Source organism: Anas acuta, chromosome 10 (genome assembly GCF_963932015.1).
Source record: "Anas acuta chromosome 10, bAnaAcu1.1, whole genome shotgun sequence".
In the NCBI taxonomy this organism is placed as follows: Eukaryota; Metazoa; Chordata; class Aves; order Anseriformes; family Anatidae; genus Anas; species Anas acuta.
The window spans coordinates 12,910,386-12,928,094 of record NC_088988.1 but is presented as its reverse complement, the minus strand read 5'-3'; the positions used below and the strand labels follow the sequence as shown (position 1 = coordinate 12,928,094).

At 51.9% G+C, this 17,709-nt stretch overlaps 1 protein-coding gene across 9 annotated transcripts in view; it reads left to right on the top strand.

Moving 5' to 3' along the window:
• The first annotated feature begins 53 nt into the window (after positions 1-53).
• The window catches only part of WDR59 (WD repeat domain 59), a 44,645-nt gene continuing 26,989 nt past the window's right edge, over positions 54-17,709 (top strand). The window contains exons 1-12 of one of the 9 annotated variants that reach the window (XM_068693056.1): positions 56-786; positions 1,385-1,416; positions 1,512-1,665; positions 3,789-3,838; positions 5,553-5,688; positions 8,866-8,951; positions 9,759-9,839; positions 11,800-11,837; positions 13,291-13,379; positions 13,860-13,976; positions 14,903-14,980; positions 15,936-16,092. In XM_068693056.1, the coding sequence (XP_068549157.1) occupies positions 3,798-3,838; positions 5,553-5,688; positions 8,866-8,951; positions 9,759-9,839; positions 11,800-11,837; positions 13,291-13,379; positions 13,860-13,976; positions 14,903-14,980; positions 15,936-16,092 (823 nt within the window). In that variant the 5' untranslated portion in view covers positions 56-786; positions 1,385-1,416; positions 1,512-1,665; positions 3,789-3,797. Of the gene's footprint in view, positions 787-1,384; positions 1,666-1,694; positions 2,248-2,345; positions 2,541-3,788; positions 3,839-5,552; positions 5,689-8,865; positions 8,952-9,758; positions 9,840-11,799; positions 11,838-13,290; positions 13,380-13,859; positions 13,977-14,902; positions 14,981-15,935; positions 16,093-17,709 lie in introns of those variants that run through there. The other 8 variants (XM_068693048.1, XM_068693051.1, XM_068693055.1 and 5 more) reach the window with 8 other exon arrangements.

Genomic DNA, 17,709 nt, shown 5'->3' with positions numbered 1-17,709 from the left:
CCGCCTGGCTCCTGCCTGTGGGGGGGGGGGGGGGGGCCCGCGGGCGGCGCTCAGCTGCGGCCCATAGGGGCGGCCGGGCCCCGCTCCGCGGCTCCTCCGCGCTCCGCCGGGCCCGGCCCCGCCGCCACCGCCAGCACCGGCTGGGTGCTGGGTGCTGGGAGCCGCGGCGGAGACAATAGAGGCCGGCAGCACGCATGCTCCCGCCCCCGGCCCCCCCCGGCCCCGCCGCCCTTAACCCCTGCGCTGCTGCCCGGGGACCAGGCTCCGGGACCGGGGCCGCCCCCTCAGCCCCCCCCCGGGGCTCCGCGGTTCGCCCCCACCGGGGATACCCCGAGGAGCCCCCCCCGTTCAGCCCTGCAGGGCTCAGGGCTTGGGGTCTGCGGGCAGCGCCCGCCTCCCGCCCGCCGAGCACTGAGGGGGGGGCGAGGCCCCGCTGGGGGGCACCGGGGGTGGGGGCACCGGGGGGGTGCGGGCACCGGGAGCGGGGGGCTCGGTGAGCACGGGGGGTGCGGGGGAACTACAACTCCCAGCAGCCCCCTCGCCTCTCCGCGCTACACAGCGGGGGGACTCCATTTCCCAGCAGCCCCCTCTCCGCCCGCACCGGGAGCCGTGCGCTGGAGGCGGTGGGTTGGGGGGGGTAAAACTACAACTCCCAGCGGCCCCCGCGGCTCAGGCTCCGCGCCCCCCTCCCCTCTCGGCCCGCCCCCATGGCCGGCAGCGGGGCGGCGCAAGATGGCGGCGCGCTGGAGCAGCGAGAATGTGGTGGTGGAGTTCCGGGACGCACAGGTCTGGGTTTTGGGGTTATTTGAGGGGGTTTTGGTGAAAAGGCCTCTCGAGGCTTCGCAGGCTGCAGCGTCCGCAGCGCTCCTGCCCCGCTCTGAGGGCACGGGCACGGCGCAGCCCCCGGTGGTGCTGTTTATTTTGATTAGTGTGTAGCCAGCGCGGCTTTTCCCCCTTTTTCTTCTATTTTCCACATATAAGTTGCAAACTCCTGGCCTAGGTGCTTGTAGAAATAGCAGACACCATAACACAACCACTGCATTTTCCATTTCCCTTCCAGGTTACAGGCAGCGTGCCTCACTTCACGGGGCGCTTTATTTCCAATTTCGGTTCCATCCCACAAACACCCATTTTGCCCAATTATCGGCAGCCCTGACAGAATTCATCCCCTCTTCCCACACAGCTTTCTTCGTTTTTCCCCCCTGAGACCATTACAGCGCGGCTGGGTCAGCAGGAAAAGCGGGTTCGGGTTTTAAATAGCAAAAAAAAAATCAGCTTTTATTTCTGAAGTTGCTGCTTGCAGGAGAACTCCCTTCAGGTTTTGCTTACACGCCTTTTCAGGAGCTATTCTGAGAAACAGGTTTGGTTTTTTGTTTTTTTAAAGGCATTGCTGGTTGCTTCCCAGCGCTGAGCCAGGTGAGTGAACCATGAACTGCTTCAGCAGGAAACCCAGAAAAATAAAAAATAGGTGTGAAAAATCGCTCAATTCCTAGTTCATCCTTGTATTTCAGAGCAACGTCAGCTCTGTGCTCGCCAGCTGTGTTGAGTCCTGCACCTCACATCCAGCCTGTAAGCTCACCCAGCTCTCCAGCCCTGTCCCTGGGGAGCTTTACGTCGGCCTCGTGCTCCTCCTGGAAGAAGTTTTTCGAGCCGTCTCGCCTCGTGGTGAGGATTTGCTCTCAGGAAACTGAGCTCCGAAGGCGCTCGCTCCTAGATCACGGCTTCAAATTGCGCCTGGCTCGGAGAGACGTGCCTGCTGGTTTGATTGCTTGCTCATAATGACTTGCAGAGGGGGAAGGAACAGGTGTGGGAGCCCCTTCTGCAGCACTGCCTCGCAGTCTCATGGGGTATGCCTTAGCAGGGAGGTTCACCACTGGTATTTCGGTCGTTTCAGCTTACTCTGGTGCTTTCCAGAGCTCTTCTGACCTCCCTGCTCCCTCCTGTGAAACCAGAGAGCTCCAACGTCCAGGGCTGCTAGGCTGCTGCTTTCAGACTAACCTTATTTATGTATTTGGGCTCGAGCCTTTTTTAGGAGCCCGCGTGAAAGATCTTTGCGGATAGGGAACCCGAGATTAAGAACTGGAAACACCTCAGCTGGTTCACTCCTGTACCAGGCTGGAGCTCGGCCTGGAGGCCGTGCTGTCTCCGACATCCCTACCCCAAAACCAAGATAACTCAAGGAGTGGGCAGCTGCTGCATTTATCACCCTGTGTGTCTGCCAAACCAGCTGCCAACCACCTGCAGCAGGTATTTGTAGCAGATACTTGCGACCCAACACAGTAGCAGCCTGACACGTGAAGGTTTTCACTTCGTTCTAATTAGTCGTTACGTTTTCTGATGCTCAGTGCCTGGAAAAACAGTTTACCAGTGTTCATTATTAAAAACGATTCTTCAGGATTTATGAGATCCTGCTGCCAACGCCAGAAAAATAAACTTGTACGTGAAGTTATCAATCACTTTAAATGGGCTGCTGTTCTTCTACCTTGGGGAAAGATGGCCAAAGCTGTGTGAAATACGTCGGCTGGCAAGCTCTCCATCCCGTGAGCAAGCTCTGGTTGTGGTAATGGCTTTGGTGATCCTCATTTGAGTTCATCTCAAGCAAAATGTGCATCATCTGGGAAAACGTCCTTCTCCTGCTTGATTTTTTTTTGGGGTATAGATTTAATAACGCAAGTTATTTTGCAAGGTGATGTGTAATCGAGGAAGCTGGGATTATTTCTTTGCCATTTAGAGATTTAAAAAGTGGCTCTTTATTTCAAGTATTAGCTTTAGGATTAGGAAGACCTCGCCAGAAGACTGCACGTGAGGACAGGCAGTGCTCAGAAGGGTTGAAAAAAACAAAGATTTTGTCAAATCTGGTTGAAATGGAAGGGGATCACTATGCTGGCTGGCTGCTTTTAGTGCTGCTTCCGAGCAGCAGCTGTGGGACATCCTGAAGTCGTGTAGGATCCGTGCTGAGAGTACTTAGCGGCATCGCGAGCAGCGGCAGGGACATGCGGAGCCTTCAGACGGGCGGCTTTGAAGGTGACAGCAGCGAGGCTGAAGAATGTGGGGCACATCCTGCTCATGTGCTGCCGGTGCTAAAATCTGCCTTGAAGTCAGATCTATGTCTATGGGGCGAACTGCTCAGCTTTTCAAGGCAAATTTCCCTTTGTTCTCTGGGCAAGTAAACGAGATCGTTGTCCAGTTCCGTTCTGAACGAAGAGAGTGGAGACAATTTTCAGTCTATTTTTTTTTTTCCCTTATGGCACTTAAGTTATCCCAGCCTCCTGCACGAGGAGTGAATTCTGATGCCTCTGAGCCATCTCCTGTTCGGAGACCAGCCACGTACAAACGGCTGCACGTCTACCTCCCAGTGCCTATGTAATTAAATCTGACCCTGCAATGGAAGAGAGAGAGGCTGAAAACACTCCTGAGCAGGAGCAGGGGCTGATTAATAAGGATTATTAGAGATTGCTGATTGAACGGCAGCAGCTGATTGCCATAGCAGGGAGAACGGAGCAAGGTCTCGATGCTTGTTGTGGTGTTTGCCACATCTTGGCTTCATTTTACGTTAAAATAAAATAAAATGATGTTTTCTCTGTGCTATCCTGCATCCTAAAATCAACTGTCACACCGTCACCCCTCTGATCCCGTAAGGATGTTACTTCTGGCAGCCCTTACCGTGTCAGTTGGTGCCTTGCAGATGAGCTTGTGGGTTTCCCTGAGCCCCCCCGGAGCTGTGTGTCTGACTGCGAGGCTGCCCTGACAGCGATGATTTAGTCTTGTTCTCTGTTTCTCTTTAACAGGCAACTGCCATGTCAGTGGACTGCCTGGGACAGCATGCGGTCCTCTCAGGGTGAGTGTGACAGTCCCGCTAGAAATGTGTGCCAGGCCCTGCCCCGAGCCCCATCAGCAGCCTTCAGCTGCCCTCAGCTCCAAAATACTTCGGAGAGGTGCAGCTGAGTTCTGTTCGGGGCTTCGTGAAGAGGATCTGGGGCTCGTTTCCCATGGGATGCGGAGTTTAAAGCCGGCACCAACAGTGAAATAAAGCACTGCTGTGACTTCCTGATGTGTTTTCCATGAAAATATGGATTAAGTCATTTGCTCGAGATGAAATTTGCCCCAGAGATCCCCGTGGTGTGCTTGGTCAGGGGAGCCAAGCTTTCTGACCTGTGCCTTGGTTGGCTCAGCAGGGATGATCCTCACCGAGAGTGGTTTCTCAGGGCTTGTTTTCTACCCCACGCTCTCCCATCTCCCTTTACCATTGCCATGAGGTGTTAGCAGGGCCGATCTGACGGCGATGTGTCCCTGTGTGTGCCGGTCCTTGCCTCGTCTGTCTCTGTACCTTTGATAAACCAGCTGTGGGACTTCCAGGGGGCAGTAATGGGGACACCAAGGCACCGTACTGGGTGCTCAGCAGGAGCCTGCCCAGCTGCCACCATCCTGTGTTGGTTACCACACCGATTTGGATGCTCCTTTCCAGTTCCTTTGGTTGGTCTGGGAGGAAAAGGGTGGCTGGGCACAGCTCGGAGGCCTTCTTGCTTCCATGCAAGCCCTGCGCAGAGGCAGCCAGCTCTTGGGTTTGGGTCTGACTCTGCCTGTTCTTACACCTGCACGGCTCCAAGTTTATTTGGGCCAGAAGCGAGCTGAGGGCAGCCTGCTACTCAGCACCAGCTCCAGCTGCTTTTCAGGCTTCTCCAGCAGCATTCGCCTCCTTTCATTTTAAAGCTGGGTAAGAGCCTCAGAGGCTCCAGCACCTTCCGAGCTGGTAGCCCCGAGGGCTTTGGTGTGGAAAGGCAGCCAAGGTGCTCCCTGTGCTCTTTCTCTTGGGAAAACTCACGGTGCTGAGAGCAGCTGTGAGCTTGCTGTGCAGCTGACATACGTGGTGCTGACGTGGTTAATGATGTATGGCTCCCTATATTTTGGGGCTGGTCTTCCATTAGGGCTCGGCTGCCTTACAATTATTTCTGGGTGGTTTATCTCGCTCCCAAGGTGAATCAGGCTGGAGGGAGCGATGCCTCACCTCGTTCTGCGGGGAGCGGGCCGGGTCCAGCAGGACGGATGAGCTCAGCTGCAGCATCATCCAAAACGTCTCGCTGCTGCAAATAGGGTGAGCTCAGGTCAGTAATGCGGCCAGGCCAGTGCAGGGTTGTGTCCATCCATGTCGACAAGCTGCTGCAGCTGAGCTAGCTCTGCCCTGGCTGTGCTTGTACCCTCTGCAGAACCAATCCCCCAAGCTGTGTGGTGTGAAAACCCTCAGCCACCTCTGCCAGGGCACCGTTTCCCAGTGCTTCCTTCTGTGCCCTAGTTATCTGTGGCTTTCTGTGGTCTGAGCTGCCCACTGCATTTTCAGATTCTGTCCAATTTCCATGTCTTGATTTTTATTTTTTATTAAATATGCTCATTTTGGAATTAGGTGCTCAAACCTAGCGTTCTCAGGGAGGTTTTTTCACAAAGCTTGTTAAAAGCTTCCCTTGGTGTTCTGGTCACCAGGCTGTAAGTTTCCTGTGAGCTTGGACTTTGCAGATAAGGAGCGTGTGATGCAGCCTTGTTGTATCTCTGCCTTGCAGCCGCCGGTTCCTCTACATAGTCAACCTGGATGCCCCGAACGAGGGTCACCGCAAGATCTCCCGGCAGAGCAAGTGGGACATCGGGGCGGTGCAGTGGAACCCCCATGACAGCTGCTCCTACTACTTCGCGGCTTCGGTAAGCTCACTCGTTTAAAAGCTGCAGCTCGTGCTCTTCCCCAGGCTTTCGTGGGTGAAACTGCACCGGGAGGGCTGTGTGGGGCTGGCACGGGCGTGCCTCTGCAAGTCCCCTAGCAAGGTGAAGCAAATTCTGATTTGCTGCCAGTGAGGTGAGGCGCTGGGCTTGGCGGCTCTCAGTTATTGTTCAGCCCAGTTTTGCTTCCTTGTCTTTTGTAAAGCACCTTGCCAGGTAAATCAGGCGTCCAGCCGGTCCCTTGCTGGCAGGGAAGGGGATGTTCTGTTTCTGCCCTCCGTTCTGTTACGAGATCTGCACACGTATTGAATTTCTTGCTCTGTGCTGTTTCATTTTCCCCTGCCTGCCTTCCTGGTGGGATGTGGTGCACCAGGCAGCCCGTAAATAGCACAAGTCAATGCTGGCTCACCGCTGTAACGACCCGGGCTGGCAGATGGGCAGGCACCAGGTCAGCAAGGAGTTCTTATTTTGTGTGTGGAGAAGTAAATCAGCTGGTCTGAAGAAGCAGCCGTGCAAACAGTGTTTAAAAAGGGCAGGTCTCGTGGCCATCTGAGGCTTGAGCGCAGCCTGTGGCTCTTTACTCAGCCTGTTGTGCCCTGTAGCTCGTTCGCCCAGCGTGCTGAGCTCCTGGCAGCAGCAGCCTGTGCTGCAGCGCTGTGCTTGGTAGCTACTGGCACTAGTTGGGCACAAACCTTTCTTTTCTTCGCAGACATCTTTGCTGTTGCATCCTGAAATAGGTGGGGTGGGCAGGTTTCATCTATTGTTTTGAGAAAACACTGAGCTGAAGATGATTCCCAGGGATTTGTTCCTTTAGCCTCCAGGGCTGGCTACTACTGACATTGAAGGTGGCCTGAAAAGGGGACCAGTGGTGCCAGTTACAGCCTTTCCCAGTTTGCTCTCTGACATTCCTTGACCCCCAGTCTTTCTCCTGCCAGCTCTGCTGCACGAATGATGTCTTAAAAGTTCCTGCCTCTTCGTAGAAGCCTTCAGCAGCCATCCTTCCATTCAGCTAGTTGTAGGTGGCATCAAACCTGGCTGCTCCTGGTTGTAAATGAAGATACTAAGAAGTAGTTGCTGATGCACATCAGGCGAGGGATCCCCAAGATGAAATCAGGCAGGTTTCCAAATTTGGGTCAGGAACACCTCCCTAGCAGCCGTCTCCCAGTTAGCTGGCGTCCCGGTGCCGATGCAGCGTGGCCCTGCCCTGGGACTGGAATTCAGCCTGTCCTGTTTGGAAGTGGAAAGGGGCTTGCGCTGTGTGCTCGGGTCTGCCTTCCCGGTCAGGTCTGGATGTGCTTGTGCAGGGCCGTGCCTAGGGGGGTGAAGTTAGATCAGGAAGGCTAAATTAGCTCGGATTCAGTGCTGTAAAGATGCAGCTGGCTCCGTTTGGACTCAGGCTGGCTTTTGATCCTCCGTGAGTCCTCTGATGAAGTTGTCACACGGAGCCAGCTGATGTGCACCATGCAGGTCTTGTAGACAGTCCCGAGGGTCCTTATCCCTCTGCATCCCCGTTCAGAGGCTTCCATCCTGCTCGCAAAAAGCTTTACCTGCTTTGCAGTGCAATTGACTGGAAACGGTGCAGACAGAGGGGGAGCCTGTCCTTGTGCTTGGATCAGGGCTTCTTGTTTTTTTGGCTTCTTTCCAGAAGAGCTGAAACACGTCCTCTGGCTCAAGCGCGTTTCTGGGGAGTCCTAAGCTGTTGTTTAGAAATGCCATTGTTTTCCCTGCTAGATCCTCGTTACTCTTGTTGTGTGGTCACAAATGCTTGAAGAGGGTGATGAAAACGTTGGACGTTTGTGCTCTTTCTTATCATCAGAAGCACTTTTTTATAAAAAGCGCTTTTATAAGAAGTGCTTCTGGTGGGAGGAGGTCGTTCTGCCACACCTGGTGCCACAGGCAGTGCTTTCCAGGTGAGATGCCCCACTAAAAGCCTGAGACACTTCTGGTGGTTCTTATCTTGTAGCATCGCCTCTGGAGTCCTGGACAAATCCTGTTGGGTAATTCCACTCTCCTCTCTTAAGTCTTTCTGTCAGTGAGAAACATGCAAGGAGTTTTCCTTGCCCCAAGCTCTTGTGCAGCCCTGCTGTGAGCTGTTAGAGAAATGCCATGTATTATTGCTGAGCTGGGAGGAGGCCTTCCATGTCAGGGAAGGCTGGAGTGTTTTATCCGTTTGCAAGTTCAAATTCTTATGAAGCAGCTTTGGGGTAGGAAAAAAAGGCCACAGACTGTAAAATTTGTCTGGTCTCTATTAACTTTATCCTCGTCTGCATGTATGCTTGAAAATGAGGGGCTAATGAAGATCAAATTTTGAAGAGCTATTATTTTGATTTTTGCAAAACCAACGTGAATTTCCAGCCAGGGCTCAAGACCCACAGCACTTGGTGCTATTTATGCACCCCAAAAGGCAATTCAGCCCGGGCCTGCTCTGATCTTTCGGGGGCAAGAAGTAAATTTTGGTTGAGGCAGAACACGATCTTGAAGCACAACAGCTAGTTTCAAATAACTGTGTGTGTGGCTGGGTTTGGGGGAGGATTTATTCCTGGAATGAGTGAAGAAGCCCTAAATAACATTGTCATTGATTCATCTGGTTTGCTCCTGTGGTTTACGGTTAGTGATAAGCACTTCGAGCTCTTTTTTTCTGGGCTGGCAACAATGGAAGTACCCTTGAGGAGGTGACCCTGAAGCCATCAGGCTGTGCTGGTCTCATTTTGCAGCGGCCCTGATTATCGCAGGAGGGAATTGAGGGGATGTTGAGGAGGACCGGTGGTGATCCATCATCTCCCTCGCTGAGAACTGGTTGTGAACGCGAGCAGACTGGCAGGGTATTCCTGCGGAGAGAATTTGGCTGCCTGCAGTTACAGCTGCTTGTTAGGAAATACAAGTTCTGAGAACATCATTTCATGGAAACGTTTTGCAATGTGATTTTTCTCCCGTTCTTGTTTATCTCCAATTTTAAGTGGATGTGATTAAAGCGTAGGCTTTTGAGTCCTTGCAGCCTGTAGGTTCATCTTTGTTCTCCTGCTCTGGGCAAGGCCTTTGCTCTCCACAATGGGTCTGATTGGCAACAGGTTATTCAAAGGGAAGGGAACCTGGTCCTGGCACGTGGCTTCCTGCCCGGCCTTGTTTGCCTGCCATTGTCTTCTTTCTGCCTTTTAATTTCAGAGCAACCAGCGAGTTGACCTGTATAAGTGGAAGGAAGGCAATGGGGAAGTTTGCACATCCTTGCAAGGACACACACGCGTGATCAGGTGAGGAACAAGCCGTGCTGTGAACTGCTGGGTGGAAAACAAAGAGTTGTTTCATTGAAAAGTGAATGTTTCGGTCCTGACCCTGCTCAGGTTCTACTCTGAGCCTGTTTTTACTCACTCTCTGCCCTTCTGCCTTGCCTTCCCATCTGGAGAAGATGTCAGATGTGAAGTGGCTCCCCCAGAATATCCACACAGCCCTTGATGGCTTTAGTGTCATTGCCTTAGGCTGCTGTCCTTGTAATAAACAGGACCATCAGCAGGGAAATCAGATAGCAGCAGCATGTTTATTAAATTGAATCTCAGCCATGTTTCTGTGTGATAGAGCTGAATTAAAGCAGGTAATCCCACAGATGGAGTTCACGGTGGGTTAGTGGTGCATGGAGGATCTCTGCCTGCAGTTCCAGGGGTGTGCTTTGGTGCTGGGCAGGTGACACGGTGTTTTTACTCCAGCTCCTGACTATGAAAAGTAATCGCAGGAAATTGAAATTGTTTGGGCTGCCTGGAGGCTCTCTGTGTCCCAGGTGCACCTGGTGAGCCCAACAGGAAGGCATTCCAGAACAAAGGGTTGATGCCAAAAATGTGTGGTAACAGGGAGCTCGCAGTGTGCCTGTTCCTGTGGGGGAAAGAGCACGCGCATGTGACAGCTACAAAGCTCAGGGCCAGGGGGATGTTTCACTGGAATTTACCTAGAAGTATGTCATTGCTTCTTGGAATTTACTTAGAAAAATGATTAAGATCTTGTTGTTTACTTAGTTGTTGATGCTAACTGCTTGTCTCTGCTTTCCCACTCTGACTTTGCATTTGCAGTGACTTGGACTGGGCGGTGTTTGAGCCAGACCTGCTGGTCACCAGTTCCGTTGACACATACATCTACATCTGGGACATCAAGTAAGAAGCAGTCTGCCTCTGAACGGCAGGGAAATCACTGGGCTCGTTTCTGTAATTAGCAGCTTGCAGGGCAAAGCACGCACTGAAGGGTGCTGCTTTTCAGCTTTGCTTACAAAGGGCTCCGTCCCCTTCCCATGACCTCGAAGGTGGCTTCTGGTCCCCTCCTTCCAAGCCAGCTCAGAGTCAGTGAAGGGAAGCAGGTCTGGTTTAGTCACAGCCATACTCCTGAGTGGGGAAAAAATACCGACTGCCTTCTCTCCCTAGCTACTTCAGAGCTTTCCTTGGAAGCTCCTCCTGGAACCCAAGGGTGTTCCTCAAGATTTCTTTTCCCCTTTAGCTGAGTGAGTGAGCACCATTTCACAATCCTGCAGTCGTTTTCCTCTAAATTCAGTGACTGGAGCTGACTCTCCCTCAGTTCTGTGAAGACTGGCAGCGCTGTTCAGGAACCTTTTCCAATTCATGACTTCCCCGGATTCCTGGTGCTTTCTATCATGAGTAATTTCACAGTAGCAGATCCGTCCAAACCCGCCAGTATTAAAGCTCCACATTTTATACCTGGGAAGCAGGGAGCTGGCACTGGGGCTCGTGGGTCCTCGTGCTGGCTGCACAGCAACTCTTTATGACCCCTGGCAAGTCACTTTGTTCCTCTCTGCCTCCCTTGCTCAGTTATAATAGAAGGATAATTATATAACCCCACTGCACCAGGGTACCCTGAGGCTTGTTTAGCTCCTGCGAAGCACTTAGATCCTTGGTTAAACGGTGCTTGAGAGCGGCAATATATTATTAATGTGTAATTAAAAGACAGAGAGACAATAACTGCTGGTTGTGTTTTCCTGTGATACTATCTTAGTGCCAAGCAAAAAAAAAAAAAAGTCTCTGAAGGTTGTGTCAGGAGCCCTGCTTTAACTCTGCTGTGCCCTTCCACCATTTTGTGCCTGTGTGTATCAAAAATGTCCCAAAATGCTTAGTCTCTGACACGTCTGCATCCTGCCTGTACTGACTAGCAAGGTCTGAGTGTCCAAGAGCAGTGCGTCCCGAGGGCTGCTGGCCTCCAGCAAGAGAACACCCTGGTGAAGCCTCTAACGAAGCTCTGGGGAAGTGATCCTGCAGTAAGAGGAGCTGGAAGTTCCCCACGTAATTTTTCCTACAAAACAACTTTCTGATTAGACAGAAATTCTTGGTAGGAGAGTTGCAGTTCATTCCAGAAAATACTTGGCTTTTCAGCTAACCTGAAAAGCTGAAGACACTATTCCTTGTCTCCACTGGCATTTTTTTCCCCCAGAGGGCAGGTGAATTCCCGAGGAGCAATGTCAGGGATTGAATTACTGCCTTGATTCATGTCCTGGCTGCTGCGAGCTGTTGTGGTGCCACACTGGCTTGTACCACCACAGAAATTGGTCTGTAGAGTCTGTGTAGCTGGGTTTACATCCTGTTAATGTTGTTGTATCCTGGACATGAAGCCTTTGCTCTGAAGTCACTGCTCCATCTGCCTTGAATCAGGGTCTGCAAGGGCTCGACAAACACAGCCGTGGCTTTCGTTGATTTTTTTTTTTTTCCACAGCTCTGTTTGTTCCTTTCAGTTCTCCTGGGAAGGGTGGTTTTGTTGCTTCCTTAACAACTTCAGTGAGCCCAGTGTTTCCTCTGCCTGCCTGGTAGCAACATGCCACCCAGTGCACGTGTTTCTCTTCCCTCACGTCCCCTCCTGCTCCATCCTAGGTCCTAAATTTGTTGCTGCATTCTGTGCTGATAATGGCTGCTGTCCTCCAGCTCATTACTTCTTGATTATTCCATTTATTGTGGCGTATTTGAGTTTTAGATTTACAATTTAAGTAAGCAGGAGGCACATTAACTCCCAAGAGGCAGCAATCAAATTAGTCCTGGCGCAGCGAGGAGCTCCCTGGGGAGGCTGGGCCCGCTGGGCTGTGCCCTGGGTGCTCACATTCACCACCTTGTGTTTCAGAGACACCAGGAAGCCCACGGTCTCGCTCTCTGCAGTCGGTAAGTACGCTGTGTGTGTCTGATGTTGTCATGTTTAATATATAAATTCAGCATTGTGCACCCCTGCTGGTGTTCCTCTCTTCCTTCGTGCTCTGAGGCTGAACGTGGCGGGGTACAGAAGTGCCACCACGTGTGATTGTCCCATGCAGCAGCAGCCTGGGAGGCTTTGGTTCACAGCTCCTTTTGGAGGAGCAGAATGCAGGAGGGATGTGAGTAAGGATGAAGAGGAAGGGTTCCCTGGTGCTGCTGATTTTTAGGAGAGGAGCTTCTGTGTTCCTCCACCTGCCAGCCAGCAGGCACTTGTGCCTCCTGGATGTGAACAGCTTCCACCCTACTTAACCACCCTGCCACGCTGAGGGGCTGGGAGCTTTACCAGGCTGCATTGTGCGTCCCTGGAGCACCTTCAGCGTGCTGGGAGCTGCAGCGATGACACAAAAACCCTTCCTGTGGGCTGCACCTGCTCTGGAAAGGCGCTTGTCATGGCTGTTGGCAGTGCTGCCTGTATCACCGCCTGCCAGCGCCTGTCAGTCCCGACCGCTTGGTGCTGGAGGAGGGTGAAGTGCAGATGACGAGGAAAACGCGTCCTTTTCCTTGAGGTGCTGATCCCAGCACTGCAGCAGTCCTCGTAACACGCATCTCGTGTTCTGCTGCTCGGTTCAGCTCCGTAGGCTGCACATCTGCAGCCTCTCCTCGCCTTCCAGCTGGTAAGCCTCTCGGCCACAGTGCAACAAAAACCTTGCAGAAAGCCTCCTTCCTCCAAGCCTGGTTCTCTTTAGTGCTAATCCAGACGTTTGTGTACCCCTCACTGAGTGGATCAGCTCAGTCAGCACAGCCTGTTTGCAGCTCTTTTCCCCCAGGCTAGCTTTTTGCCAGACTGGGAGGGTGAATCTGCCACTGATATCTTTGACTTTTGGTGTATTTTGACAGTTTTTGAGGTGGGCCACTTGGTGTGCTCGCCTCCAGCTGGCCAGCCTCGTGGTCCACCTGCACCACGGTCTTCTCCCACACCTCTGTGTTAATGATAGATGCAGGACACTGTTGTCCTGTGTTGCATCAGAGAGCACAGAGGGTGTTGAGGAAACAAATGAATCTGTCTGTGAGCACTGGGAAGCAGCTTGAATGAAAACAGAAGGGATTTGGGAGAGGGGTGATGAACCTGCAGTTCTTGAATGGAAGAAGTTTGTTCCATCAGAGCTAATGACACGGATATTTTAATCCGGTGCAACCTGTGGTACAACAGCACGCACCTGGAACATGCTTTGAGGTCTTCAGAGCACAAACATAAAGCTGAGGAATCAGGATTTACTCACTTTCAGCCAGCCTTCATGCTGGCTTCTGGGATATCTTTCCTCTGAAGGACTTTCTTGTGCTAAGAGCATCCCCAAGGAGAGGTGAGGAGCGTGCTGTGCCACGTGTTAATTGCCTGTTTTGACCTGCTCTGTTTGTGCTGCAGCTGGAGCTTCCCAAGTCAAATGGAACAAGAAGAATGCCAACTGTTTAGCAACGAGCCACGATGGGGATGTCCGAATATGGGACAAAAGGGTGAGTTGAGGCTCTCTTGAGCCACCCGTGCATATTCCCACCGCACTGATGCAGGTGTCCCTCTGGTCAGAGATAAATACCAAGAAAAAAAAAAACTGCTTTATCCCCAGTCTCTTGTGGGCTGATTTAGAGAAAACTTAGAGGGAAACCAGAGACACTTGGGAGCCCAGGAGACTGAAAAGAGTGTGTAGATAACCTCCTTCCCCAGAAATTATGTCCATTTTACACTTTGCTGCTGATCTCAGAGTACTTAACTGCTTTACTGATCATAAAAGCATGGTGCTGGGTTGCACTCGGTCGCTGTGGAGTTTGCCACACCTTTCACAGCACTTTTCCTTCACCTACTTTTGCTGAGCTAGTGCCTTTCCCTGGGAGGAGGGTGTTCTACCTCTTGCCCTTGTTAAAGCGTCTCTTTTTATGCCAAAGAACTAGACCAAATTTCAGAAGTCCCGTGCTGAGAATGAAAATGTCTCCTTCCAGAAACCCAGCACTGCGGTGGAATACTTAGCAGCTCATCTCTCCAAGATCCACGGCCTGGATTGGCATCCTGACAATGAGTACACGCTGGCCACGTCCAGCCAGGACAACTCCGTGCGGGTAAGTGCTGCTGCTGGGGCTCCTGCCTGGGAGGTGTCAGGGTGGTGGAGCACATCCCTGCTGCTGCTTTGGGAAGTGCATCCTCCTGGCAGGATCTGAGTCCTTATTTTTGGCTTTCTGGCAGCCTGTGTGCGTTGAGCCAGGGGCACACTTGTGGAATAGACACAGAAGTCACTGCAGGATGGGTGCACGTCTGCTTGCCATGGTTAACATGGCTGCGGTGATTTGGGCAGTACTGAAACTGAAAAAACTGCCTCTGCCTGTCGCTCACCAGAAGAGCCTTCCACCCAAAATGTGGTGTTGCCAGCCTCAAGCTGATCACAGCAGCTTGGTGTGAGATGTGCTCCAGCCCCTGGGGTTCCCAAACTCATGTCAGGTTGGGTTATCAGCGAGCCTGCGAGCATTGCTATGCAGAGCCTTTCACTTGGGGGGTAGGGGAGGAATATTGTGCCTGGTACGTCAGCCAAATGGAATCCATTCACGTTTAGCTGAGCTCCGAGGTGAGTGCAATTGATGTGTATTCTAGCAAAGCCCAAGGTTAGGTTCTTCATTACGAAATGAGCAGTAAGAGCAGGGTGGGCCTGCCTCCAGCCTGGGCTGGCACATTGGCTAGGAGCCTGCGGGGTACCTTGTAGCTCTGAAAGCCCAAGCAGGCTGCCTGGCTCCCTGCTCTAATTCCTCCAGCTCTGATTGCTGTGAGCATGACCCCAAGTCGCTCATTGTCTAAGAGCTGCTGCCAGATGCTGATAGCTTGATATTCATCCTTTGGGGCCATCTCTGCTGTTAATGGATGGGGTTACTAATGATGCTGTGGGCACCCTGGCACGTTTCTCACTGTTCTATCCGCGAGCCACATGGAAAACTGCAGCTTAAAAGTATGGCCAGCTGACTTGTGCCTTTCCTTGTCTTTCTGTTTTTTTTTGAAGTTCTGGGATTACCGTCAGCCTCGAAAATACCTCAATATCCTTCCCTGCCAGGTTCCCGTCTGGAAGGCAAGATACACGGTGAGTGAGAAACACCCACCAGCCCCACTTGTGCTGTGAGAGTGAATGCATGAAGGCACATTAAATAAAGAGCTGCTGAAGGGCTTCTCAACGCTTCTTCTGGATGTTAAGTTGATTTTAAAATCCCTCGTGGTGCTTAAAGGGCCAAGAAAAGCAATATCTGCAGTGGGAGCACCTGGGAGAAGGAATTGCTGGCAGTGTGAGATCCCCAGTCTTTGGCATCATCCTCCTGGGGATAAAACCCAGGTGTGGGTGGGAGCAAGGAGGCTCAGAAAGCAGCTGCTGCTCTCGCTGTCCTGTTTCTCCGTTCAAATCCAGCACTGGTACCTGCAGCACAGAGCATTGCAACAATCTTCTGCTCTCTCTGAGGGCTTGCCCTGCTCCCAGGATCTGTAAGTGTGCCACAGTGGGCTCTTACAGCACGTCAGATCCAAGAGCTGTTGCCTTATAGAGCAAGCAGCCAGTTGTGTCTGGATGTGTCCTGAAGTCAGTGCTGTGCCTTGAGGCTTTGGTCCCCTTTCCCCATCCCCTAGTGGGGCTGTGGGAGTGGGTTACAGTGTGGCCCTGAGCAGCTGCCAGGGCTCGGTCCCTAGGAGGCAGTTATTGCAGTTCTTGGCAAGCTGCAGCGAGGATCCCTTGTGAAAAGTCAGTGGTGAAACCCCTGCGGCCTCACAGCTGAGAAGTCAGGGAGAAGCAGAAAGAAATGGCAAATTTTAAGTGGGCTGCAGTGAATACCTCTGAGCTTATTATATCTTTTCCCTTGTAAGATGCTGGCTTTGCACAACAGCCTCTTGCCTTCCAACCTCTCCCGATTTAGGCCTGTTTCTGTTTAGTGCTGAGTTCCTTTAAAACCAATTTGTTCTTGTTAATGGCAAAAAGAAAGAATTATAGGGCACGCTGACAGCATGGGAGCATAACTCCCCGAGGTTAACCAGGAGGGTGTTTCTCTCTCAAGCCTTTCAGCAACGGGCTGGTGACAGTGATGGTCCCCCAGCTCCGGCGAGAGAACAGTCTGCTGCTCTGGAATGTCTTTGACTTGAACACGCCTGTGCATACTTTCGTGGGGCATGATGACGTGGTGCTGGAGTTTCAGTGGAGGAAACAGAAAGAAGGTGGGTCCAGAACCAGGTGTGTCTCCCCTGCACTGCTACCCGTTGGCTTTCCATGGGTGCAGAGGCTAGACTCCTGGCTGCGATGCTCATGCCATCACTTTTTGGCTCCTGCCTTTCCCTGAAGCAGCTCCTGCTTGCCTTCCATCCCTGCCTGCCATCTCCCTCAAGTCACAGCTGTTTTGTACTGATTTTATGGCAGTGGCCACAGAAGTATTTCCCCGTTGTTTCCATGCTAACGAAGCAAACCCACTGAATGCCGAGTGGGTCAGCGGTGACTCTTAATTGCTTCCTCTCCCCTGCGAGTCTGGTTTAAATGGATCTTTCAGAATAAGTTGTACCAACAATTAGGTGGGTGTACAGCGCAGGGACCCTCCCCCTGCTCAGAGCTGCAGGCACCCAGTTAACCCCTCACATCGCTGCCCAGATCACAGCCTCCAGCGTATCCCAGCCCCAGAACTGGCACGCCCAGCACCTGCCTTATCTGTGGTGTGCTGGCAATGGCAGGGGAAGGAGAGCGTGGGATGGGAGGCTGCTGTCAGAGTTAAATCCTGACTAAATTTTCCAGTGTAGGCAGCTAAATATAGGAAATTCCATGTTAGAGGTTGGATAATGACACAGAGCACAGCTTTGTTTCCAGAAACCTCAGCTGCCATCGACAGAACGAGCACGCCTGGCTTTGATGCTGCTTTGCAGCACTGTGTAAAAGCACACACGTGATGGGAGAGCCCAGATCAGCAAGGATGCTGGCTCAAAGTTGAGCTGGGAGTTGGTTTCTTCTCTGCACTGTGGGTGAATAGGACTCCTGTGCTAGTTCTCTGGGATGTTCAGTGCTGTAATATTCTGCCCTTGGAGCCTGTGCTCCAACAAGGTGCAGCCTAAGACAGCTTGTCTGAACAATTGAGCAGACCTGAACTATGATTGTGCTCTTAGCCGAGTTCCTAGATACATATCCAAGGCGTGAAGTCATCCTCATCTCAAGCAACATTAATCAGTCACACAAGCATTCCTAGTCTGCATCAGTGCAGGCAACCAAGATAGCTCGTCTCTTCTTCCACAAAATCTTTTGTGCTGAATTTAGACAGCCCCCGTGCCTCAGCAGAGGGGCGTAGGAAGCAGCTGTGCAGTAGCAAATTCTTAAACACAGCAGCTGCTTGACAAGGGAAACCTAAACTGTATCACAAGGCCTAAGCGTGGACATAAATAAGTCTGGATACCTTTATCTGCTGATAGATAGTATGTGGCTAGATGTATTTTGTTACAACTTGAACTTGTCTTGGCATTATCTGCGTCTTTCAGAAGGAAAGGGAGGAAGGATAGAACCAGCTGCTGTAGCTTAGAAATGCTGCAAAAACATCTGCATGGAGATATTTTAGCTCATCACCTGTTTCAACTTTGCAGTTCTCATAAAAATAAATCCGTTTCTTAACTACGTTATTTCTTCTGGTTAAATAAGCATTGTAGTTGATCCTGTTCGATCCTAGTTTGAAAACTGGTATCACATTCATTCTATCCTGTAAATTATGCCCCGTTTCGAGGTGTGGTAACTGGTGCAGGAGGGATAAAGGCTGATGAGCCTGGGTCAGTTCAAGGCAGGACAGGACTCGTGAGCTCTGCCTT